General features: G+C 43.1%; 1 protein-coding gene across 1 annotated transcript; it reads left to right on the forward strand.

The window, feature by feature from the left end:
- Positions 1 to 593: 593 nt before the first annotated feature.
- Positions 594 to 23,270, forward strand: slc35b1 (solute carrier family 35 member B1). The gene is made up of 9 exons (XM_007901521.2): positions 594 to 840; positions 2,622 to 2,719; positions 3,306 to 3,436; positions 4,521 to 4,551; positions 6,569 to 6,729; positions 11,111 to 11,237; positions 19,804 to 19,910; positions 20,029 to 20,182; positions 21,306 to 23,270. Exons 1-9 carry the CDS (start codon positions 629 to 631, stop codon positions 21,350 to 21,352), a joined length of 1,068 nt encoding a protein of 355 aa, XP_007899712.2. The 5' UTR covers positions 594 to 628; the 3' UTR covers positions 21,353 to 23,270.
- Positions 23,271 to 27,611: the final 4,341 nt, after the last annotated feature.

Here is a 27,611-nt window from a genome sequence, read left to right on the forward strand (position 1 = left end):
GCCCAGGGTCTGGAACTGTATCCTCTGTGTGACGGGAAGCCAATGGAGTCGGGGCGAAGGTGGACAAACACAAACCCATACACTGTAGACTGACTGCCTGACCTGCCCCACCACTGTCACCGCGGTGTCCTTGCGTGAGAGGACGCTCCAGCAATGCGTTGTGTGTGTGTGTGGACACAGACCACGCCCTCCCTCCCTCCCTCCCGCCAGCGGCGACCTCCTGCCCACAGCTGCTCCCCGCGCGCTCTGAGCCTAACGGTCGGCGTCTCGCACCCTATTAGCTCTGCCCACGACGCCCACCCGCGAGCTCCCAACGGTTAAAAGAGGACCCACAAGAAGCAGCCGGTCCGCTGAGCGCCTTATATTTCCAGGGTGGGAGGTAAGGGAGACGCCCATCGGTGAGGTAAAATAACGTTTGTTTTGGGGGTGGTGGTGGTGTGGAGGGGAAGTGGAAGGATTTTTTTTCTCTTCCCTTGTATTCTGAAATAAACAAGGGAGAGGGTTGCGTGATTGTCGTTGTTTTTTTTTCTCAGGCGGTCTTTTGCCAGCTTTGTTGTTGTTATCGTCTCTCCCCCCCCCCCGTGCGCGCGGGTGGGGGCTTGCAGGGGCGCCAGGCGCGCGGGGGTTGATGGGGCCGCTGCAGTATGTGGCTGTGGAGGAGCCGCCGCCGCCGCCTCGTGGGAAGGACAGCGAGTTCCTAGTGGTGCCGCCGCCGGGCCTGACGGAGCAGGGAAGCGGGAAGAACGCCGACATGTTCCGAAACGAACGGACGAGGTTCATCGTCTGCTTCCTGGGAGTCTTCGTCTGTTACTTTTATTACGGCATCCTGCAGGAGACCATGTACGTGCTGAGGCTCCGGCCTCCCGTGTGTCTGTGTGTGCTGCTGTCCAGATTTGCCAGAGATCAAGATACACCTGTGGCTTAAAGTCCACCAAACACTCGTCCACAAAAGTAACCCGGTATTATGCATCGCCTCCTATGTGTGAGCAGCCGAGTGGCCCCGTTTAAATTAATAATAATCCTTGCATTTGATTTAGCGTCTTATTGGATTGCTGAGAAATCTCAAAGCGCTTCACAGAATGTACTGTAAAGTTAATTGACTGTATTTTGCTGGTGAAGTGCGGCAGCCGAGTGTGCACCGCAGCGTCCCACAAACGGTTGTAGATTGAGTGGACCAAATTAGGGTTTTTGCATCCATGTATTTGGACAATTATGGAACTAACTTGGTCAACAATATCACATTTGTCCCAACTACGGACTTCCCACGACTTACTAAAAGTGAGCTTGATTCCTGCAGTAAACGTGCACTCTGGCAAGAGGCATGGATGACAATACTGCTGAAGTTAATTTTACCCCAGATCTTATTTTTAAAAGCAACTGAAAGTATTATTAAAATAAAAGATTTGCAACTGGGTTTCATCTCTGCAACCAAAATTTCATAGAAAGTGCCATGTGTCTAGACACAACGATTCCAACTAATAATTAAAACAATGCGGGCAAGACTGTATGATTATATTAAAATGCAGGGGGCGATGAGAATGTGGACCTAACTGCCGGAGGCTGTGGTTGTAACAAAAAAAATGTATTTAAGTAGACACATGAGGGGATATAGGAGATTTAAGAGATTGCTGTGAAGTATAAACAACGACACGGACGGACAAGTTGGCAGAATGGTCTGGTTCCATGCCATATCACTATATGATAATACTTGCATTTGATAGAGTGCCTTATAACACAACAGTTTGCATTTATATAGCAACCTTCATGTAGAATTGTGTCTCGGAGCACTGAATCACATCATCGAGATATCTTGAGTGCTTCACAGAATTTACTGTAATGTGGGATGACCCTGCATTTGTAGGTGAACACAGCAGCCAATTTGTGTACAGCAATATCTTACGAACAGCTGTGAAGTGAGTGACCACTTTTATCTGGTGTCAACCTGGCTCAGTAGGTAGCATTCACATCTCTGAGTTAGGTGGTTGTGGGTTCAAGCCCCACGTTGTGACTTGGAACGCATATGGTCTAAGCTGGCACTCCAATGCAGTGCTTGGACCTTGGATTGTTCCACTCTCCCTGGAAAACCTAGGGACACTTGAGGATAATTGTAGGTTTGCCTAAAAATAATCACTTACACTTCACAGAAACTTTATGAAGTGTACTGAGATGTTCTTGATGTTCTAGATGCTTCAGCAAATGCAAGGATTATTAGATATCCCCACCATTTGGCCAGTAAACATAAAATAATTACAGTACAGGGATTGCATCTAGGATTCTTGATCTATATGGCTGAGTACTGACAAACTGGAAATTCATCCTCTAATATCTAATTTTAATGTGTAGCTTAACTCTAAATGTTACGCTTTCTCTAGAAAACTCAATGAAGTTAATTCCTAGGAAGTTGCTTTGTTCTTTAAAACCATGGCAACTTCTATTCCTATGAGTATGTTGAATGCAACTCAAATATTTGGAACAAATGTAGGAATAAGCATTAAACACTTGGATTCATATGATCTTTTATTTATCTTTAGGCGTTTGATGGCTAACTGATTACTGGAAATAGTTGTTAATTTCACTGTTTACTTTAGGCTTTATTGAGAAATAAATGTCTCCTTTTACAGAACCAGAGGCAAATATGGGGAGAAGCAAGAAAAGTTTTCATATGCAACAACACTTGTGTTCGTCCAGTGCATCATTAATGCAATCTTTGCTAAACTAAGTAAGTTATGTGTGTGTGTGTATATATTTTATACACACAGAACCGATGTACACACTATAATTTTATTATAATTTTTGAATGGTGGATCTCAAGTCTTATAATTGTTTCCATATCCTGAACTTATAGACATTTTAATGAGAGGTGAAACACTAGAACATGGTCAAAATATCTTGAAAACTAAAGCCACCCTTGAGATTTACGACTGTTATATGTTTGCCGCGAAAGAGCCACAATTATTAGGGTTGGTATTTCACAAAGTTTGCTGATTACTGATCTCCCTGAAAAAAACCCCATCAATATTAGAGAGACAAAAGAAAAGCATTCAGTGCTCCACAGCATTGAAATGCATTTAACAACTCACTGTTGTTAATACCAGGATCTTTGGGGTGATGACTGTCCGGAGTTTTTTTCAGATGGCTCGATTATGTATGTACAAGAACCATCAAAGTTGGTTTGTCATTATAGTACCATACTCTGCCAACCTATATCTGTCATCTTTGTCTCTGACAATTCTCTCTCTTCTCTTAACACATTTGCAGGATGTCTTATTATTGTATCTAAAATGTTTGCATGTGTTGTGTTCTAGTTATCTATGTCTTTGAAAAGCCTTCACCTGAAAGAACACCATACTGGTTATATGCAGCTTGTTCGATGTCTTATTTAGGAGCCATGGTGTCTAGTAATTCTGCACTTCAATATGTCAGCTACCCAACACAGGTCAGTATTAGACATTGCTTTATTTTTAAATTTAACTTCTAATGCTCACCTCTTAATGTACCACATTTAGTTGTGGGGTAATCAGAAATATACCTTTGCATCCTCTGCTATAGAAATGTAATTTTGTTGTAGTTGCATCTGCAATACAATGCAGATTTACATTTATATTGCTTTTCAACTACTGAATCTATCGTGATCACTTTTTGGGTTGGGTCATTATTTAAGTATCAAAAAGATTTGTTTAAAGCATTGTGCTCAAGTTCATTCTATCTTTGGTGAAGGTAAGAGCCAGGAAAAAAATATGTAAAGCATCCCTTTTTAGAAAAATAATGCCGAGTGAAGTTTGGAGGGAAATTTGGGCAAGTTGCAAACAAGTTTTTTTTTTAGCAGTATCTTTTAAGGAGACATGAATGATTGGTCTTCACAGACTGAATGTTTTTCTTAACTCGTACTGGCCAACAATACCCCAGATAAAATTAGTCATTCACCTCATGGTTGTTTGTGGGTGATTGCCACGTGCAAATTGGCTCCCAAGTTCACCTATGAAGTACACAGTCAATACTTTACAGTAAATGTTGTGGAGTACTTTGAGACTTCTTTCTGACATGAAAGGGAGTATATAAAATGCAAGGTATTTTATATAGTATTTATGTATTCTATCACTGATGATTTATTCTTTATTCTCGTGATTTCCCAACTGATGTCCTAACCCTGACCTCCTAACCCCCTATTAATCCCTGTTCGCTCCCTCCGCTCAGCCGGCTCTGGCCTGCTTCGTGTTCCCCGCCTTGCTCGCCCCACTGTTGGTGGGCGGGCCTTCCGCCACTCTGCACCCACCCTCTGGAACTCCGCCCCGCAGTCCCTCCACCTCGCCCCCTCCCTTGCCACCTTCAAGTCCCACCTCAAGACCCTCCTCTTCAACCGTGCTTTCGATCTCCCTGCTTCCACCCTGTCCTCCACAACCCCCCCAAACCCAACCCCTAGTTCGGGTCCGTAACTCTGTCCAGCACCTTGGGACGTCCTCCCGACATGAAAGGCACTATACAAATATAATGTTGTTGATGACAATGTTCTTCCATTCCAGGTTCTGGGAAAATCATGTAAACCTATTCCAGGTGAGTTGAAATGGTTTGGTTTAAAAATAATATGTCGAAATAACTTCAAGCTTTGAAACCAGACTCCTGATGGCCTAATAAAGTAAAGTTGCAAAAGGTCAAAAAGCCCAGAAGTTGGCACCCGTTTCCTGAAATTGCTGATCTGCTCGAGTCCTGACCCAGCGCCTTGGGACGTCCTCCCGACGCGAAAGGCACTCTATAAATGGAATCTTGTTGTTGTGATCTGTTACTACAATTCACATAGAGTGTACTACAGAGGTTGATTTTAAGTGAGGACTGAATTGGGCACAGCTGTAACATCCTTGAACAGGATGTGGTATTGGAGGGTGCCAAATACAGGCAGAAGGGAGGGGAAGGAGTCAAATATGTTGGGGTGGGAGCAAATTGTATGAGGAAATTACGATACAAGTGTTCCATGTAGCTTCCATCTAACAGTGTTCCAACTAGTTCCTATAAATAGAACGCTGAATGTCACTGTTTATTTATAAATCTCCTATATGGCATTACCACATCAACAAAATGCTACATACTGTTCATGAAACATGCTAGTACTTTACCGGAGTTGAATATTATCAATCCAGTGAATTTTTGACTCCAAATTTTGGATTCTTGAAAATTATTTCTATAATAATAATCCTTGCATTCGATATAACGCTTTTCACGCCTTCTAGATGTTTCAAACTTCTAGCACGGTTTCAGGATGCTGGGTGCAGCTAGGCTGATAAACTTTACGAAGAGTCTCTTTTTGTGCATTTACCAAGCCACAAACTGAGAGTGAGTGCAAACGTAATTGTAGACTAGATTCTAAAGTGAGTCTGAAATCCTGAAAAAAGATTGTTTACATTTTGCGTTATTTTAGTGCTTAAAATCTTATTTTGGCTTTTAATTAGAAGTAAGTCGTGAAAAAGTTTCTCCTACATACACGCAAATTGCAGGTTACTAGCTTTTGTTTACACTGTCTTTTGGAAACTGGAATAATATACATTCCTTATGTAATTTACTCTCTGAACAAAACTACAGTGTTACAATTCCAGATTTGGAACAACCTCTGTTTTTCAATGGTTTGCCACCAGTCTCTGTGGGTAAAACTAGTCAAAACAGGCTTTCCAAGGCTTTCATAACTGGATGGTTTGTTTCTTTTAGGATACTCCTGTTAGTGTCACACTGTTGTAGCTTTCAGTTGATTTGGCAGTGAAGCCTGTTCTTGTCCAGGTGAAGTGGCTCTGTTGGGAGGCAGGCAAATTCCATAATTAGGAGACAAACAGCTTTTTGTTTTGGTTATTGCAGCTCTGAATCCCAAATGATGTGTATGGTGTGTTATAGTTAGGATACTAAAGATGCCTGCTGAAGAACTATATGTCCATGAACTTTATTTGTGAATAAATATGTATCGTACATTAAATTCCTACAGCAGTGTTAATACCATTTTTGTTTATACCATATTCTGTATTTCGTGTGGATATTGAGTGAGGACAGGGTTTGGTTTGCTGTGATGCCTGCTCTTCCTACCCTCCCCCGCAGTAGCCTGTCAACATTTGCTGTCAATAATAATTCTTGCATTTGATACAGCGTCTTATCACGTCTTTCAGACATCTTCACAGGATATACTGTAAAGTGTCGTGAATGTGCATTTTGTGGGCAAAACAGGCAGCCAATTGCGCACAGCAGTATCCCACACACAGTCGTGGATTGACTCGCACACGAACATGAATAATTTTCAGAAAGTATCTCCCAACTTTGTGAAAAAGAGCAATCTTATGAAAAACTTTGAATATCGTTTCTATAAGTTCACAGTTGGTAATGCCGAACCTGGAATTAACAAGTAATGAATTACAGTTTCTTAACAAAACTGTCGTAATAAAATCATAATCATTTGCTGTATTGTACCTCAAGCGTAGTTATAATCTGGTTGCAAACTAATCTTGGGCTCGGGTGATATCTATTGTATTTCTTTTGACTTGCTGGGTTATATGTGCTACAGATTTTCTAATTCTTTCTTTGGTGTTTTTAATCACAGTGATGATATTGGGCGTCACTATTGGAAAGAAAAGGTATCCGTTGGCAAAGTACCTGTGTGTGCTGCTCATTGTTATTGGTGTGGCATTATTTATGTACAAACCCCAAAAGGGGACTGGAGAAACAGAGCACCACTCCATTGGGTTTGGGGAATTCTTACTTGTAAGTATTTGTTCTCTTATATTTTAGCGTGTGACAGCAAGTGATTCCATTATCCATTACACAAATTTTCTTAAATTCTTGCATTTACTTGAGAACCATAGAATCAGAATTGTACAGCACAAAAAGAGGCTATTCGGCCCATCGAGTCTGTCTTTGAGAAGAGCAATGTAATGTCAATCCCACTCCCCAGCCCTTTCCCCATATTCCTGCAGACCCTTCCTCCTCAAATATCCATCGACCGCGTTTTTAAAAGTAGTTATCGAATCGGCCTCGACCGCCCTTTCAGGCAATGTGTTCCAGATTCGAACAACTCGCTGAGTGAAAAAAATTCTTCTCACCTCCCCTCTGCTTCTTTTAGATACTATTTTGAATCTGTGACCTCGAGTCACCGACACACTCACCAGTGGAAACAGTTTTTCCCTTTCTAACCTATCAAATCCCCTCATGATTTTGAAGACCTCTATTAGGTCTCCTCGTAACCTTCTCTGCTCCAATGAGAATAATCCTCGCCTCTCTCGCCTTTCCTCATAATCAAGGTCCCTCATTCCTGGTACCATCCTCGTAAATCTCCTCTGCACCCTTTCCAATGCCTTAACATCCTTCCTCTAGTGTGGTGCCCAGAACTGGGCGCAGTATTCTAACTGAGTGTTTTATATCGGTTAATCATGACCTCCTGACTCTTGTACTCTATGCCCCTATTTATAAAGCTTAGTATCCTATATGCCCTTTTTACAGCTTTACCTGTCCTGCCACCTTCAAGGATTCACTTGCCTGCACCCCCAGGTCTCTCTGTTCTTTTACCCCCCCTAAAGATTGTATTACCACCTATATTGCCTCCTCCTCAACAACAACAAGATTCCATTTATAAAGCGCCTTTCACGTCAGGAGGACGTCCCAAGGCGCTGCACAGTTGGGTCATGACCCGAGCAGGGGGCAAATGGTCAGAGTGAGGGGAGGGAAGGGAGGGAGCGAGCAGGGGGGAAATGGTCAGGGTAAGGGGAGGGAAGGGAGGGAGCAAGGAGGGGGGAAATGGTCAGGGTGAGGGGAGGGAAGGGAGGGAGCGAGGAGGGGGAAGAGAGTCGAGAGGGGAGCTGAAGGCACGGTCAAAGAGAAAGGTTTTGAGACCGGCCTTGAAGGAGGAAAGGGAAGAAGCAAGGCGAAGGCACTGGGGGATGGAGTTCCAGAGCCTCGGGGCTGAGAGGCTGAAGGCCCGACCACCGATGGTAGGGCGGTTAGGGCGGGGGACGTGGAGCAGACCGGAGCCAGAGGAACGGAGGGTACGGGCAGGTAGGTAGGGGGATAGTAGGTTGGAGAGGTAGGAGGGAGCAAGGCCGTGGATGGCCTTGTAGGTGAGGATGAGGATCTTGAAATCAATCCTCTGGGGGATAGGGAGCCAGTGAGGGCGAGGGTGGGAGTGATGTGGTCCCGAAGCCTGGTGCGGGACAGTACACGAGCTGCAGAGTTCTGAATGACCTGCAGTGTGGAGGGAGGTGGCGGGAAGGCCGGCGAGTAGAGAGTTCCCATAGTCCAGCCTTGAGGTGACAAAGGCGTGGACCAGGGTTTCAGCAGCGTGAGGGGTGAGGTAGTGCCGTAGTCTGGCGATGTTCCGGAGGTGATGGAAGGCGGTGCCAGTTGTGGTGCGGATGTGAGGGAGAAAGGACAGCTCAGGGTCGAACAGAACCCCGAGGTTCCTGACTGGCTTTGAGAGGTGGAGAGTGCAGCCTTGGATGCTGATGGTGTCAGCGCCTGAGGTGCGGAGGCGCTGACGTGAGCCAATCAGGAGGGCCTCGGTTTTTCGCACGTTGAGCTGAAGAAAGTTGTCTCTCGTCCAGGACTCGATGTCGGACAGGCAGCTGTCAGGACATCGGTGGTCGTGGAGTTGAGAGTAGAGGAGGAAAGGTAGAGTTGGGTGTCATCCGCATACATGTGGAAGTTAACTCCATGTCTGCGGATGATGTCACCGAGGGGGAGCATATGGAGGGTGAAGAGGAGGGGACTGAGGACACAGCCCTGAGGGACACCACATGAGACAGTGCGGGGGGTGGAGGAGAAGCCATTCGTCGAGACAAAGTGAAGACGGTGAGAAAGGTACGACCTAAACCATTCAAGGACAGTGCCTTGAAGGTCCTCTCATTATTTCTACCAAAATTCATTACCTCGCATTTCTCCACATTGAAACTCATCTGCCATGTGTCTGCCCATTTTACCATTCTGTCTATGTCTTCCTGCAATTGGCTCCTATTCTTCTCACTGTTTACCACTTAACTTTGTGTCGTCCACAAACTTGGAAATGGTACTTGCTATACCCAAGTCCAGATCATTTATATTAAGAAGAGCAGTGGTCCTAATACCGATCCCTGGGGGACGCCACTGTACACTTCCCTCCAGTCAGAAAAGCAGCCGTTGACCACAACTCTCTGCTTTCTGTCTCCCAGACAGTTCTGGATCCGCTGCCACTGTCCCTTTTACACCATGGGCTTCTATCTTTCTTACAAGTCTTTCATGTGGCACTTTGTCAAATGCCTTTTGAAAGTCCATGTAAACTACATCAACTGCACTACCTTTATCCACCCTCTCCGTTACCTCATCGAAAAATTCTAATAGATTTGTTAGACAAGATCTGCCTTTAACAAATCCGTGCTGTTTGCCCCTAATTAACCCATATTCTTCTAAGTGAAGATTTATTCTGTCCCGGATTATAGTCTCCAGGAGTTTCCCCACTACTGATGTTAGGCTGACTGGCCTGTAGTTCCCAGGTTTGTCCTTCTGTCTCTTTTGTACAGGGCAGTCACATTGTCCACTCTCCAGTCCTCTGGCACCACTCCTGTGTCCAACGAAGATTGAAAAATTGTAGCCAAAGCCTCCGCTATTTGTACCCGTGCCTCCCATAGTAACCTTGGCTGCATCCCCTCCAGACCGGGCGACGTATCTAACTTCAGCGCAGTCAACTTTTTCAGTACTTCCTCTCTGTTTATACTTAACCTATCCATTTCCTCTGCCCTCTCCTCCAATCCTGCGGCATTTGGTGCATCCACTTCTTTTGTGAAGACAGATGCAAAGTACTCATTCAGCACATCAGCCATGCCCTCTGCCTCTACAATAAGATTTTCCCCTTGGTTCTTAATTGGTCTCACCCTACCTTTGACTAAGCTTTTTTTTCTTGATGTGTTTGTAAAATATTTTAGAATTCCCTTTAATGTTAACTTTTTTTGTATAATCTTTTTGCCGCTCTTATTTCTTTTTTCAAACCTCTTCTGCACTTCCTATATTCTATTTGGTTGTCTTCTGTGTCTTGGGTTTGACATTTGTCATATGCCTCCTTTTTCTGCTTCATTCTAGATACAGTTACCTTCGTCATCAAGGGACGTTTGGATGCCCTACATTTCCCTTTTGTGGGAATGTATTTATTCTGTCCCCGAGCTATCTCATCCTTGAAGACTTCCCACTGCTCTTGAGTTGTTTTACCTGCCACTCTTTCTTTCCAGTCCACCTTGGTCCCTTTTTAACTCACTGAAATTTGCCCTCTTCCAGTTGAGTATCTTCACCTTAGATGGTTCCTTGTCTCTTTCCATATGCACTCTGAATCTAATGATATTATGATCACTATTGCCCAGATGCTCTCCCACTGAAACCTGCTCCATTTGTCCTACTTCATTCCCCAGAACTAGATCTAGCACTGCTTCTTTTCTTGTTGGACTGGAAACCATGTTCATGAACTTTATTGCGAATGAATGTGTATGGTGCGTTAAATTCTTACAGGATTAGTAACATCAGCTATTACCATTTTTTGTTTCATACCATATTTTGGGGTTGTCTTGCGCTTGTATTTTATTTAATACGGGTTTCTTGATCTAAAAATCCATTGGAATATATTGGCTGAGTTTTAATTCCCTCTCCTATTTGGTCTCTGTTGCTCTGCTTGCCACCAGCTGTGTCCAGATGGCCTGTTCAGCAGTCGCTCATTCTTATTTGAATCTATTGCTGGTTTGAACTCCCAGCTGTCATTGGGGAAATTAAATTTGTTTTCCAACAAGATTTATTTATTAAAAAAAACTTTTGCCTGGATTATTTAGGCTGTGTATTAAAAGTGCTCCATGACGCTACCCTGCAAGTTAAATGCAAGTCATTGTTGTAAAATACCTTTAACAAAAGCCGGGATAAGAATACAGGTAGCTTTAGTGACATTAATGTACTTCCTTCAAGAGGGGGGATGTGGGAAGTTTTGGGATTTGTTAGTACGCTGTACTTTTTCTCCCTTGAAACACAAGTTAGATTGTTGAAAAATGTGGTTCGGCTGCTGATCCTATTACTTACTTACCCAAGTATCTTATATTCAACACTTTGTATTAATGTACTTGGCAAATATTACCTCATTTTTCAGTTGCTGTCTTTGACGCTGGATGGATTAACTGGAGTATCACAAGATAATATGAGAGCAAACTTCCAGACTGGTGCAAACAGGATGATGCTGAATGTAAACCTTTGGTCCAGTTTATTTTTGGGAATAGGTAAGAATGTTGCAGTCATAATAAGAACATGAGAAATGCTAGACGAACAAAGACCAAGGTCAATCGAGATGCCCTTCCACCTTCCTGGCCATCATGTGCACAACAACAACTTGGATTTATATAGCGCCCTCCACGCCAGATGGCATCTCAGAGCGCTTCACAGTAACGGATCCCGGGGCTGAGCCATGCACATATGTCATATACACATATGTTCATATGTCCCGAACTACTATATCCTGAATGTACTATATCCCATAAAGTTATTTCCTAAAAGAAAACAATCTAATCTGTGTTTGATGGAATCAACACTTCCTGCTTCATCTGTCTCCCTAGGAAGCCTGTTCCACAAGTTTACTATTCACTATACCATAATGTGACCTTAAAGTTTTCCCAGCAAAACAGAGTTTTCAGTAACTTTTGCAGAGGTGGTTTACAGAACAGATATTTTTTATGGCTGAGGTGTATTAAGCAACTGTAATGATCTCAGGTTCATTTTGATGAAGAAAACAGTTTAATTCTAGTGGTGATGTGCTAATTGAAGTATCTCTGAGAAGAAAATATATTTTCATGGCTCTTACTGGTAGATTCAAAACTCTGCCGCCCGCATTCTCACCCACACGAAACTCCGCTCCCGATCACCCCAGTCCTTGCTAGACTGCACTGGCTGCCTATCCCACAGAGGATCGATTTCAAGATCCTCACCCTTGTATTCAAGTCCCTGCACTCCTCTGCACCTCCTGACCTCTCTCCTCAAAGCAGTACCCGTTGCCTTCGTTTCTCCGGGTCTGGCCTCCTCCTCGTCCCCCGAAACCTCCGCTCCACCCTCAGTGGCCGTTGCCTTCAGCCACTATGCCCCGTGGCTCTACTGCCTTCCTCACTCCCTTCGTCTCGCTCCCTCCTTTCCCATTTTAAGGTCTCTGCTGAAGACCTTTCTTTTCGACCGTGCTCTCTCCTCTCTCTCTGTCCCTCTCGCCTTCTATCCCCACTTGACCCTCCCACAACCTCCCTCTGCTCCAGCCTGGGAATCCTCCGCCGGGCTCACCGCGGCACTCGGCGTTGGCTGTCCAGCAGCAGCCACACCGACTGCCCCATTCCCCACCACACTCGCCAGCCACCCCGGACACAGACCCGGGGAGCCAACATCTCCTCCCTTACCCCCATTTCCCCCACCCACCCCTGCCTCACAACCTGGACCCCCCTCCCTCCCCACACACCCCTCTGTCAACCGCTCCATCTACATCGGACGACAAAATGTCCGCTCCCTCTGTAACAAGGCCCTGGTCATCAACGATCTCATCCTTGATGAGAACGTTGATATCATGGCCTTAACGGAAACCTGGCTCACCCCAGACGACACCTTCCCCCTCACGGAGGCCACGCCACCCGGCTACACCTCCCACCACATCCCTCGCCCCAACCGCTGTGGCGGTGGTGTTGCCCTTATCTCAAGGACACCACTTGCCCTATCCCCCTACTCCTCTGGCTCTTTCCCCTCTTTTGAGCACCTCACCCTCTCCCACCCCTCCTTCCTCTCACTTAAAATCCTCCTCCTCTACCGGCCCCCTAAAGACTCTTCCACCTTTATCTCTGATATCTCAACTCACATCTCTCTGTCTCTGCTCTGATCGCCTCATCATTCTGGGCGACTTTAAGCTACACTTCACCCTCTCCTGCTCAATCTCCTCAGACTTCTCTTCCCTGCTCTCCTCGCTCAACCTCTCCCTTCACATCAACTCCCCCACTCACAGTCACGGCCACCCACTCGACTTGGTGATCACCCGGGGCCTCAGTGTCTCGGATGTCACCATCACCGATAAGGCCATCTCCGACCACCACTTCATCTCCTTCACCACCTCCACCCCCCTCCCCACCTCCACCAGACCCACCACCATCTTCTACCGCCCTTGGAAGAAGTTACCCCCTCAATCTCTAACCACTGCCTTGGAGTTCTCTGAACTCCTCTCCCTCTGGCCTTCAACCCTCACCGACCCCTCTTCTGCTCTCACCCTCCTCCACAACACCCTCTCCTCCACACTCGACACTCTTGCCCCCATCACCTCCCATACTGTCTCCTACTCTCGCTCCTCCCCCTGGTTCACCACCCACCTCCGCTCACTGAAGAGCCAGGTGCGGGCCGCTGAACGCACCTGGTCAAATCTGGCCTAACGGTCCACCGACAAATCTGGCTGGACCTCCTCAAAATGTACCGTTCCACTCTAGCCTCGGCCAAATCGTCCTTCTACTCCAGGATAATCCTGGAGGCGAAGGACACCCCAGGCTACTGTTCTCTACCACAACCCAACTCCTCCGTCCCCCCCGCCACCCCGCACAGGTCATCTCCTCCAAGCTTCACTGCGAGGAGATGCTGGATTTCCTTGAATCCAAGATCAAGGGAATCCGCTCCGCGGTCACTTCCCCTCCAACACTCCAACCCCCTTCCCTCCCACACTCCGACTCCTACCCATCCTCCCCTACACACCTTCGTACCCGTTTCCCCACCCTCTGTCACCAAACTCATCCTCTCCCTGAAACCTACCACCTGCTCCCTTGACCCCATCCCCACTCCACTCCTTATCTCCCAGCTCCACCTCCTTGCCCCACATATCACGGACATCGTCAACCTGTCCCTCTCCTCTGGCTCTATTCCCATTCCCTTAAAAACTGCCAACATCACTCCCACCTTAAAAAAACCCTCCCTTGATGCGTCGCAGCTATCAAGCTACCGGCCCATCTCCAACCTCCCCTTCCTATCCAAGGTCCTGGAACGAGTTGTCGCCTCCCAGCTGCGCTCTTTCCTCTCCAACCATTCACTATTCGAACCCCTTCAATCGGGTTTCCGTGCTGCCCATAGCACAGAAACTGCCCTGGTCAAGGTCACCAATGACATCCTGACCATCTGTGACCAGGGCTCCCTCTGCCTCCTCGTCCTCCTCGACCTATCGGCAGCATTCGATACGGTCGACCACGCTATCCTCCTCCATCGCTTGGCCTCCCACCTAAACCTTCAAGGCCCTGTCCTTGAGTGGTTTAGGTCGTACCTCTCCCACCGTCTTCACTTTGTCTCCTCAAATAGTTTTTCTTCCGGCCCCCGCACTGTCTCGTGCGGTGTCCCTCAAGGCTCTGTCCTTGGTCCCCTCCTCTTCACCCTCTATATGCGCCCCCTTTGGTGACATCATCCGCAGACATGGGGTTAACTTCCACCTGTATGCGGATGACACCCAACTCTACCTTTCCTCCTCTACCCTCAACTCCACGACCACCGATGTCCTGACAGCTGCCTGTCCGACATCGAGTCCTGGACGAGAGATAACTTTCTCCAGCTCAACGTACGCAAAACTGAGGCCCTCCTGATTGGCTCACGTCAGCGCCTCCGCACCTCAGGCGCTGACAGCATCAGCATCCAAGGCTGCACTCTCCACCTCTCAAAGCCAGTCAGGAACCTCGGGGTTCTGTTCGACCCTGAGCTGTCCTTTCTCCCCCATATCCGCACCACAACTGGCACCGCCTTCCATCACCTCCGGAATGTTGCCAGTCTACGGCACTACCTCACCCCTCACGCTGCTGAAACCCTGGTTCACGCTTTTATCACCTCAAGGCTGGACTATGGGAACTCTCTCCTCGCCGGCCTTCCCAGCCCTCCCTCCACACTGCAGGTCATTCAGAACTCTGCAGCTCGTGTACTGTCCCGCACCAGGCTTCGGGACAACATCACTCCCACCCTCGCTCGCCTCCACTGGCTCCCCATCCCCCAGAGGATCGAATTCAAGATCCTCACCCTCACCTACAAGGCCATTCACGGCCTTGCTCCCTCCTACCTCTCCGACCTACTATCCCCCTACCTACCCGCCCGTACCCTCCGTTCCTCTGGCTCCGGTCTGCTCCACATCCCCCGCCCCAACTGCCCTATTATCGGTGGCCGGGCCTTCAGCCTCTCAGCCCCGAGGCTCTGGAACTCTATCCCCCAGTGCCTTCGTCTTGCCTCCTCCCTTTCCTCCTTCAAGGCCGGTCTCAAGACCTTTCTCTTTGACCGTGCCTCCAGCTCCCCTCTCGATTCTCTACCCCCTCCTCGCTCCCTCCCTTCCCTCCCCTCACCCTGACCATTTCCCCCTTGCTCGGGTCCTGACCCAACTATACAGCGCCTTGGGACGTCCTCCCGACGTGAAAGGCGCTCAATAAATGTAATGTTGTTTGGTCACCTTCCTCCCCCTCCCCCGGCTCGGTCTGTAAATCTGTTACTGTAAATAATAATAATAATAATCCTTGCATTTGATATAGCGCTTTTCACGTCGGGAGGACGTCCCAAAGCGCTTCACAGAATATACTGTAAAGTGAATTGACTGTATATGTGTGGGCGAATGCGGCAGCCGATTGCGCACAGCAATGTCCCACAAAGAGTCGTAGATTGAAAATGACCAATTTATTATTGTTTTTGTTTTTGGGGGGATTATTATTAGGCTCTGTGGAGTAAGGAAACTTGCCCAAGGTTTCGCTCTGCCTGGAATTGAACTCAGATCTCTCACTTGCAAAGCGAGTGCTCCAACCACTGAGCTACAGGACTCCACTGCTGTAAAGTGCTCTGAGACGCCATCCGGCGTGAAAGGTGCTATATAAATCCAAGTTGTTGTTGTAGATTAAGGATCCACCTGTGAATAGCCTTCACAGCCGTTTCGCTTACAAAAAAATTCACTTTGCAGTATGTTCTGTGAAGCACTTTGAGACGTCTCGAAGATGTGATAAGGCGCTATATCAAATGCAAGTATTATTATCATCATCACCCTGGCTTAGATTTCACAGCAAAACAATGACAATTAAGCTTTTAAATTTGTTTTATTACAGGTAGATTTCCACTGTCCATTCAAATGGATTTTCAGAAGATGAATGCTAATCTGTTCTTAAATAGCTCTATCCCCTTAGGTGCGCTCAAAATTGTCATTTCCATTCCCATGGGCTGCCAGGTGTTTTCAGCTCTGAAACTAACCCTATAGGATTGCAACTGTCCACATCCATTTCATCTGATCCCTTTGACATTTTGTATTTCTGAATAGCAAAACTAATTGCCAAGTAAAAGTCATGCCTTGGAGATTTATTTCATTCTTCTTGCACACATCCTTCACATATAAATGAATAGGCCATTCCCTGAACAACAGAAATCAAGGGATAATGTGTTTTTAAATACTTCTCACTTAAATACTTAATGGTTTACGTGATCTTCCTCCATGAGGCTTTGTTTGGATACTATCAGTAGTTGTTATAATAATAAGCCTTACATTTGATATAGCGCGTTATCACATCAACAAGATATCTCAAAGCATTTCATAGGATATATTGTAAAATAATTTGATTGTATTTTGTGGACAAGACGCACCAGCCAATTGTGTGCAGCATTGTCCCACAAACAGTGGTGGATTTTAGGATTGATTGATTAATTTATATTTTAATTAAGGTTTTCTACTTAATGTAGAGATGTAGCCAAGTTGGGCAAAGGGCTCAAATCATGTCAGGAGATTTCTGCCTTCACAAGACCCATGTCAAACGGTGTAAAACACACTAAATTTTTTGTTCTTTCTGTTACCAGCATTATTCTGTTGGTCATTCTCGCTTTTTTTAAAAAAAGTTGCCGTTTTGCAGTCTTTGCGTGAGGTTGTTAGCTTACTTGATCGTTCGAAAATTATTTCTCCAAACCTTTTGTATTGCTTCAGTCTTTCTTCAGTCTTTCTTCATAGAAGTAAGTCCAGCAATCAGTTTTACGATATTAAAACTCCTGTTAAGGAACATGTGCTTGCTTCATACATCCATAAGAGGGTGCTCAAGTAAGGACTTGTGTATTCTGACTTTTTTCAGTATATTTGGGAGTTCTGAGTCTAAATAGAAAGCTGTGTAGACAAATGCATAGAACCCCATTATAACCACCCTTCAATAGAGTACTGCCTCACTTATTGTGCAGGAGTCCTGCGTCCTCCTGCTAACCAGAAGCCCAGTATCCCCTGCTCTGACTGACTCACTCAGTGGGCAGGTCTCCTGTTGCTTCCCCCTCTCTAACCAGAGGTTTGGTGTCCCGAGCTACCAGCTCTGATTAGCTGAATTCCTGCGCTTAAAAAAAAAACAACAATCAGGTTTCTGTTCATGGCAAAGTTCCTTATGCACAGGAAGTGATGTTAAGAGTGACTTGATCAATAAGTGTCAAGAGTGAAGCTGACCATTGTTTAGCCCTCACAATGTTGTCAGTTAGACTTTGGAACCCACCAATTATATACAGGTCATACACAAGGTTATTCTTGTAACTAGATCCAACTTTTGGTTGAGAATTCAGAATTACTGGTCAGGTGAGGTGTATTGCTGGACATAATTTAACGTTTTGTCAAAACTTGAGTAAATGGCTTCAGTTAAATAATGCTTTTGTTATCATACTGAGTGTCTCAGGTACACTTCACAAAAGTTTACTTGTGAATGCGGTGAAATTGAGCTCTTAAACACAGGTTTTTATTTTACTAGATATACATAACAGAGGGACTGCAGTGTAAAATCTTAAATGTTTCCTTTCATGCACGAGCAGGTTCAGAGAATGTCCTTTAATGGCTTAGGCCAACAAGATCACCTTCAGAATATGTTAGCTCCTCATTTCAAAAAACGGTTGAGGTGGTCTATTTCCACCCTCATGGGGATTGTGGTTTTGTTTCCTTCCACCCAGTTCACCCGTTTTGTCTGTTCAGCAAAATGGGAACATTTACGATGACTGACACAAGCAATCTGGTACTACTATTTTCATATAATTTAGCTTCCAAGGATATTGTTCCTGAATTTTACTGCTTATAGAATGCTTGATGCGCAGAATGCAGCCAATTATTTTCTAGCATTAATTTTATTCTCTCTAAATTTGTCAATTAATTTTTACAATTTTCCATTATACTCCATTAGGAGTAGGCCATTTAGCCCGTCGAACCTGATTCGCCATTTAATTAGATCATGGCTGATCTATATCTTTATGCAAATTTCAAATCAATTTCCCGCTTTTTCCCCGTATCCCTTAATATCCCGACCTACCAAAAATCTGTCAATCTTTCTTGAAGGTGTGGATGGATCCAGCATCCATGACCTTTTGGGGGAGAGAGTTCCAGATTTCTACCACCCTTTGAGTGGAAAAAATGCTTCCTAATTTCACTCTTAAATGGTCTGGTTCTAATTTTAAGCTTATGCCCCCTTGTTTTGCATTCCCCCAACATAGGAAATAACTTTATCATCCTAAAAACCTCTTATCAAATCACTCCTCAATCTTCTAAACTCGAGGGAATACAATCCAAATTTACGCAGCCTTTCTTCGTAACAACCCTTTTTGGCCTGGTAACATTCTGGTGAACCTGCGCTGCAACCCTCCAACACCAACATAACTTTCCTGTGGTATGGTGTCCAAAATTGAACTCTCACAACCACATTTCTTTTTGCTTCCCCCCCACATGTCTGGCCTCCTGCACAGAGTCCAGTTTTCCCACCGTTTGCAGGCTTTCATGTCAACGCAGGTTGCAAGTACCTCATACCTGTTGGACAAGGTTAAAGCCCAAGGCTCCATCACCACTCTCAGGGTTCCCGTTACCTGCCGGACTAACAGTCATACTATCCTGTCCCTGACCATTAACAAGATCTATGTATTTACTGAGCCTCAGGGGAGTGACCGCTTCCTCAATCAGACTACCAGGAAGTTCTCGTTCTCCCTGATGAGCACAGTGTCTGCACCTCAAATTCCAGCTCATCGACTCTAAGCTGGATCTTCCTCAGTTGCAGACACTTGCTGCAGATGAAGTAGCCTGGGCTCAGGCTGTCCTCCATCAACTCCCAATTATTGAGGTCCTTGCACAACACCTGCCAGGCCATTCTCTCCTTTCTCTCACTCTTTCACTCACGTTTAGGGTTTTTTCTTTTAAAGTTTTTTTTCAGATTAAATTGGACTAGTTTTGACTCCCTCACTTTGTCTACTGTTTGTGAGATTTTTTTTATCCACAATTAATTATAGACTTTTGTATCTTTTTTGTTCGCTGACAAAAAGTCACTGCCTTTCACGGTGTATCCTGTGAAGTGCTTGGAGATGTCCTCCTGACGTGAAAGGCACTATTGTGAATGTTAAGATTATTATTTTTACAGTACTACAATCTTATTTTTCTGAAGGTAATTTTTTTCCTAGGTTTGCATTTTCAAAAGCAGAACATTTTGAAAATGCACAAACCTAGGAAAAAAAATTAAAGTTGATTAAAGCCTAATAATAATCCTTGCATTTGGTATTGCGCCTCATCTTGTCAGAAGGGATTGCTGTCTTGTGGGACAAGACACAAATCAACCCATGTGCTTCATGTTTTATACCAATCTGCAGATTGCATATTAAAAATTAACTGAATGCGCCACTGAATGAGTCCACCAAGATTCCTGTGATACTTTAGTATTTTTCATGAAAAGCAAGCTGAGTGTGGTGGAGATTTCTTATTTAAGCTGTACATGTCTAGCTGTGCTAAATAATTCTCAGACTTTGCATTTCAGGTGAGCTGGAGTTCCATTAATATTTCTGCTTACTTTTGTTTAGGTGTTTTATGTACAGGAGAAATATGGGAGTTTCTGAGTTTCACTGAACGCCATTCCAGTGTCATCTACAACATATTTCTATTCAGTTTAACTAGTGCCCTAGGCCAGGTCAGTATTGGATGCGTTACAATGGATGTGCGAGAGATATGTTCAAGATGGTTTTGGGCAACATTTAAAGTAAATAGCATAACCCTGAAGAAGCATTTTTTCCCCCTCTTCACTGCAGAGTTTTATCTTCATGACTGTGGTTTATTTTGGACCTTTGACATGTTCAATCATCACTACAACTAGAAAGTTCTTCACTATCCTCGGTTCCGTGCTGATTTTTGGAAATCCAATCAGCTTCTTGCAGTGGATAGGCACTGTCCTCGTATTTCTAGGTGAGTGTTGTAAATGTTTTGTTATGAGCCTATTTATTTCAAAGTGTGACACAATTTGTTCATTGGAGCAAATACAATGGTTAAAACCATAATAATAATAATCCTTGCATTTGATTTAGCGCCTAATCACATCTTCAAGACGTCTCAAAGCTTCACAGAATATACTGTAAAGTGAATTGACTATATTTTGTGGGCGAAACCTATGGTTGTGTTCACATTAGTGTTCAGATTGCATCTGGAGCACTGTACAGTAGAAGCCCGGTTTGCAGTCACCTTGGTAATCCAGCCACCTCACAATTATGGGCACATTTTCACAGTCTCTTTCATTGTCGATGTTTAAAAAGTCTGTCTGTGCCCTCCTCTGCTTCAAACGCAGTACAAACACCCCTCTCCGCTACTAACCTGTACAGTACACAGTGCACTAGGCCTCGGGACTCTCGCGTTGTTACCCTGACGCTGCTACTGTGGTCGGAGTGGGCTCTGGTCGCGTATGCATAGCGCAGGGAATGTTGGGATCGCAGAAGTAGCGCGAGCAGTAAATCAATTTTGCCCGGTGCTCTCCAGCAGCCAATTCTTGATAAATGCTGTAAACATGCTAACAAGGAAGGAGTTGTCCTTACGTGAGAATGAACTTCATCAAAAACAGTGAGGGCAAAAATCATAGACAGTTAGCTGTGATCTATGGTATTGGTAGAACACAAGTTGGATCCATTCTTAAAAGGAAGGCTGAATATATGACAGGGTTTGTTTTAAATTTGACAATGCCTTTAGTTTAATGAGATTACAAAGTGTGGTTATTGAATGTTCATCATCCTTGCTCATTACCAGGTGCCCTTAACATTACATCAATGACCTTAATCACCTGACCTGTTTCAGTAATGGAGTCACCTCACTAAGTACGTCACTTTTGCCCAATCCCTTAAGTGACCGGATTAGTGAGGTTCTACTGTATATGTTTCTAACTGTGTGGCACAAGGTAGCTGCTTACTTTAGGGCTAAAGATTGAGATCAGATGGGCCAAACCTTTGTAACCTGAGACCCTGATGAGTGCATGCATGCTTAAAGGACTTCACATTTTCTCATAAACTTTGTTTTTCCCCCCCAACCCCCCACTTTCTTACAGGCCTTGGATTTGATGCCAAATTTGGAAAGGGGGCCAAAACAAAATGACGATTTAAACATCACGGAATGGAGCAATTTATCAATGTGGAGAGGAGACTTGCATTACAAGAATGCCAGGATTTTTTCCTAAACCTTTACTCAATGAGCGGGTTGATTGCTGCAACTTTGAATGTTTGTTTTAATTTCGATTCTTTTACATTTTAAAGGGAAAATTTCAAGGTTTCTGCTGCAATGTGAGTATTGTTAAGTTTTGCCCCCAATACTTTGTACAAAACTTTGTTCCTTTCTTATCCTGGACATGCTCCCATATCAGATCTAACCTGGAAGTGCTATTCATTGAAATCCTAAAATTTATTATGGCCATTTGAAATTTGTACTGTAATAACAGTTGCACAAAAAAATATTCTAAAAGATGAACAAGTCCGATTTATTTCATATAAGCATTTATTCTAATCTGATTTAATTTTGTCTACGACAGAGATTTTATATAATTTATAGCCATGTTTTCTATATCAATGTTTTCTATCACTTAATAAAATTCCAGGAGCCCTGTTAGTGTTTTAAAATTTAATTGCAAGTGGTTTGTACAGCTTCTGATGGATATGGAGCACTCTCCCACACAAGCTTAGCTACATTGCCCCAATTTGTCAGCCATTTGGGACTATTTTATCTTGTATTACCTCAATGCCAGGCTTGCGTTCCAAGCATCTGAGTTGTTTCAATTTCTATGAATCACAAACACTTTATATACAATGTATTCTGGATAATGTTTTCAAGAAGTGAGGCTTCACTGATCACTCAGTTGGTTAGACCAGTCCTTAGTGTGAAACTGACTCAATTGTCCCAGATTTGGTTTCTGCTTTCTTCTGAGTTAGTTGATCTCATTGGGGCAGTAATGAGGGATGTTGACAAGTGGCTTTCATTATCGTAGATTAGAGCGAGACTTAAACCTAACTATCCAGTAACCATTGCTGGAAACTGCACACCTTAAAGGCATTGAATGAGAAAGGCAGAATTGGGCTTACCTCTGGTTTTCTCTTCTCTCCGTTCACTCTCTCCTGGCCACACACCGTTAAGTTCGTCTGTCAGCACTTGGTATGTAGGGTTTCCACACAAGAAATGGTCAGGTACCAGATGACAGCAGATATCCACGCAACTAAAGAATGGTGGAGTATCTATGCAGGGGAAATGACAAAGAGCATTCATTTAAAAAAAATGTAAGCACTTTGTCATAATAAAAATATATTTCATCACAGTGCTGTCTATAGTCTCTTGTGTGTTCAGTTCCTTGTTTGCATGTCCTATTTAATGCTTACAATGCCATTCTGTTATGAAAATTAGTGTGCCTAAGAAAAGCAATATTTACCACCATCTTCCATCTAGCGTTATTTATAGTTAGTACAAAATAGCTTCTAGTAACTAATGAAGGAAGAAAATTGACAAGAGATGGGTTATGATAGTCCCATCCACATTACTTTTTATTCTGAACTTTCCCATTTTGATGAGCCATCTGTTTTTTTACCTGTTGTCTTACGGTTCACAGTCCGAATGGTATGAGTTGTGGAAATTTTCCAACAACTCAGTTGGCATCTCATTTCAAAATCAGACTTTAGAAAAATATTTTTTCAGTATACATTGTACATTATTCCAGTTTAAAGCATCAAAATACCTATCGCTAAAGACTAAATAATTTGAGTAAAGTCCAGTTATTGAATCGGTCTTCAGAAAAAAACGATTGCTCCATGATGTCTTAAGGAGCAAGAGATTCCAGCTTGTAAGTAGCTCACTTTATTTGGTGCTGTTCAGTATACCAAATTTAATTTGGAGCTATTCGTGACCTGGTCACAATCAACTCTACTCTGAATTTTTAAACTGTTCCTATATTGCAGCGTTGTCCACATTTACATCGATCATTTGTCTCCTATACTTTCTTCTACAATAAATGGGTTTACTGATTTTTGTCTCATGACAAGTGTTGCTTTGATCCTTTGAACACTGGACAAGCACAGACAACTTGCATCACACATGATTTTTTAGCTTGCATTACATTTCCCTTGTGAAAACTGAACATGACTGGTTGCAAGTGTCCCCTGGGTTTCTATTTTGCCCACAAAATATGCAGTCAATTCACTTTACAGTATATTCTTTAAAGTGCTTTGAGACATCTAGAAGATGTGAAAAGAGCTATATCAAATGCAAGGATTATTATTTTCTTTTAATGGAAGGTGATCTTTCATGTAAGTTAGGGGGGGATAAATCTCTATCTTGGAGTTGAGAGTATTACTTTTTACATAAGTAGTCATGTTCTGTGGCCTGTTGCAAAAGGACTTCGCACAAACAACAGTTGGTCACAAAGGATCTATTGTCCCAAAACAATATACAAATCGATAACTTATCCTATTCTGATTGACAATAACAGTAATTACAATGTCTGTCTCAATATTATTTAGTGGGATAATTGTGACTTCTCTCATTGTAGTGAACTGCTTCTGTCTAATTGTGTGCTGTCAAATGCTGTGCATTTGCAACATCTGGCTCTTCTAAAGCCATCTGGAATTCAAAGAACATTGGTCCTTGACAGTTGGCAAACATGCCTTTACCAGTGCGAAACTGAAAACTACTTAACCAAGTCTAGTAACCAGGGACTTCAGTATTAAAATGCAGTGGATATGATCCAAATAGAATGTGGTTAATTGGCACCTTTGAGCCCAGGCACAAAAGTAACATTCAGCGAATTCAATTCCAAACTAGGTTGGAAACTGGATCAAATGCACAAGATTTTTTTTGGAATGATTACACTATCCAATTACTGTCTAGATCTAACACGTGAATACTTAATCATCACAGGGTGTAAAGAAAAATGGTTATGGACACTATCCAACCCATCGATGCATTGTTTTTAACTATACAGATGGAACAACAAATTACATTTGTGTGGCGCCTTTCACGTCAGGAGGATGTCCCAAGGCGCTGGAGGACATCCTCCTGACGTGAAAGGCGCCACACAAGGCGCTGGAAGAATTAGCTCACCAAGCTTGATCTGTTTTGTTAGTTCATGGTAATATTTTGTCTTTTTAACCCAATTCCCCAGTCTCTTCTTCCTTAAAAACATTATTTCTTATGTATATCTACTCTTTTAAACATCTCGACCGATTCTGCACCGGTGTTCTTTCTGGGCAAGACCATTCCACATCCAGCAGATCTTTTGAAGATGTGTTTTCTGAATTCACTTAATTGGCTTGGGTCTGATTTTAAAGCTGGCCCCCCTTGCTCTGAATTCACATTTTAGTTGGAGGAATTGTTCTTTATCTGCCTTGTCAAGTTGTTGTTATTTTAATCCTCTTAATATCAGAAACCCCTTTTATTCTCTGCTCTTAGGGAGGTTAAGTAGTCATTTTAGTGAATCATCGCTGGACTTTCTCCAAGATCAGTATAGTTTATGCTTTTTGTTAAGATAGTTTATCTTTTGATGTTCTGAACATTAAAGTGATCGATGTAGGCTATAACAACATAGATTACTAGTATCTTTTTATAGATATTGAAAGTATTCCATGCACAGACAAAAGTGATTTAAGCAATTCAAAGGAATCAGATAATAGGCATTTATGGTTCTTTTATTATAGAGGTATTCCCATTATCCCAAGTGAAACCATATGTCAGTTCATGATAAACCTTGGGCTTGAGTTCAAGCAAGTTTGATTCAATGTGAAGCATTTTTTTAAATGTCTTTTTCAAAAAGCAAAATGAGGACATGAGCATTCTTCTTTACACCTTAAGAAAGTATTCACATTTTAAACCCAAAGTAGATAGCATAACCTATTTTCCTGCAATGTACTGAGGCAGAATAAATTTGTTCTAGAAATTTGCCTTCAACACCTTGGGACATCCTCCTGGCATGAAAGGTGCAATTTAAATATAGATGTGTATTGTAAATTGTAAATGTATTAAAATCTGTTAACATTATAATGTTAAGGATTCCAGGGGTGATGAAATTTACACTTACTATATATAGCACCTTTTATGTCAGTATGACGTCCCAAGCAAATTTAGCCCTAGTTTTGTTTAGAACAGTATTTAACACAAAAATATTGTTTACAATTCTAAAGGGAGAATATTTAGTTACAGAAACCACAGAATTTGGTCTCACACAAGCTGGAGAGAATCTAGATCCCCTGTGGATCTTACTCTGTTATTACGTAAGTACAGGGTGACCATAAAGTCATGATAACTACTCAGTTATCTAAAAAAAATTACAATATCACTTCTTTAAGACTCATTAAACATTCTAATGAGATCACAACTTTTTGGTCACCCTGTAAAATTGCAGATATCAAGATTATTGTCTCAACAATTTGTCAAATTGGACCAAACTTCTGGTAAATGCAGGTATTGAACAGAAATCTTTGAATACATTCTATCCCCACCAACTATAAGGCTGAGAATTGTTCCTTTAATGTGTTTACTTTTAATGCATTTAATTTCATGCTGAAGCAAACCTTGGCTTCTTAGAGCAACAGAATATTTTTATTAATGCATTGAACCCTTTTAAGTCCAAGATTAAAATTCTCAGAAGATTCAACTTTGCACATTAAAGCGCATTGAGACAGATGCACTTTGTGTTCCATCTGTTTGCACATTGGCTTCTAAATGCAACAGATGGGACTATTATCTCCCTACGGAGTTACCACCTTCCTCTGCTCCCTTTTTTAAGGTTGACCTCATGCAAGTTATGCACGAAGTTCATCTACCTCTTCTTTGCCAATCACGTCACCCCAAGTCACATCAAGGAAACGTCGCCTTTTCCGTGAAGTTCATTTAGAAACTGGATTTGTATTTTAAAGGGAAATGGGACATGCGCTGCTTTGTAGGTTATGAAACTTTGTCTTGTATCTTTGTCTTCTCCGAATCCTTCACTCTACATTTTGGTTTTAATTGGTAGAATGTAGGCTTCTGTCTAATTACCTGCATGATGAAAATGGTGAGTTGACTCAATCTTGGCTACGCTGTTTGGGAGACTTGAACAGCGATTTTCCTCTGAGCTGATCTCATGCCCTGAGAGGCAAGTGACCCGATAGCAACTTTGGCAGAAATTTGGAACATGTTCAATGTGAGGGAGGAAATGACACATATTTTTGTTTTGACTAGATCACATGTTGTGCAGTATAATAATTTTAAAAAATTGGCAAGGCAAAGAAAATAGAGGAAATCATTTAATTAATCGCTGTAACAACTAAGACAAACTTGGCCTTTCATTGAGCCGAAGTTTAGATTCTGATACCAATGAGATTCTGTATATAGATATTTTCTCACGCCACTACTCCCAGGAAAGTGGGAAGGAAAAAAAATAAAAATTAAACTTTAAATAACAAATCTTTAATACTTTTTGATCAGTATAGTAAAACAAATAGTTTTTAAACAGAGTCCTTTTACACCTGAATGCAATCAAATTGTTTGCAACTTATTGGCGAACTGTCATTTTTTTATGGTCAGCGGATGTCTAGCACAAATGTGGAAACCCAACGTTTAAAAGTACCCAACCCAAACAGTTCATGCATCCCACCTATACATGAAAATTCCAGAGCTATAAATATAAACAGTCTAGAGAAGACGTGAATTGTTGCTGTTCCTTCCCTGCTGTAGATTGCACAACACCAATTAAAAGCGTCTTGCCTGATGAGTAATAACAATTTTTAATTGAGGAACAAGCAATTTATTAATGGCACTCTGCTTTAGTGTCATAATCTGAGTCAGAAACTTATGTAAGAATGGAAACGCATTTGGTATCGTACAGGTGGCACATCACTGAAGAATTTGGCATCAATAAAATCCTCTCAGGATACTGCGTCCACTGGGTTCAACAAACAGATGCAAGACGTTACCACTGACCTGGCAATTCATAATCAAATAGAATCTTAACTGGATCGGATATAAAACCGGTTCTGCACCTGTTTATTCAGATTCCTCCACTTCACAATGTCCACATTGAACAAGAGGTTTATTAAAATCAGTTAAAATTTTAAATCAAATGTGAGTCTTGAAAACATAAAATGACTGATAACTTGTAGGACTGATATGATCTGGAGTGTGGCACTATTAGTCTGGCTCAGTTGGTAATGCTCATGCCTCTATGTGAGAAGCTTGTGGAATCAAGCTCCATATCGGGACTTGGACCTCATAATAATAAATGATAATCCTTGCCTTTGATATAGCACCTTATCACGACTTATATATTCCATACTGACACTCCAATGCAGTGCTGAGGTGGTGCTGCACTGTTGGAAGGTGCTGTAAAGACACACGTCAAGCA

Source organism: Callorhinchus milii, unplaced genomic scaffold (assembly GCF_018977255.1).
Source record: "Callorhinchus milii isolate IMCB2004 unplaced genomic scaffold, IMCB_Cmil_1.0 Scaffold23, whole genome shotgun sequence".
Taxonomy (NCBI): domain Eukaryota; kingdom Metazoa; phylum Chordata; class Chondrichthyes; order Chimaeriformes; family Callorhinchidae; genus Callorhinchus; species Callorhinchus milii.

Excerpts from the sequence above, each read along its gene's own strand:
- slc35b1 (XM_007901521.2), top strand. The coding sequence starts at position 629 with ATGGGGCCGCTGCAGTATGTGGCTGTGGAGGAGCCGCCGCCGCCGCCT. Across the intron at positions 841-2,621 it reads GGCATCCTGCAGGAGACCAT|AACCAGAGGCAAATATGGGG; the intron begins GTACGTGCTGAG and ends CTCCTTTTACAG. Across the intron at positions 19,911-20,028 it reads TAACTAGTGCCCTAGGCCAG|AGTTTTATCTTCATGACTGT; the intron begins GTCAGTATTGGA and ends TCTTCACTGCAG.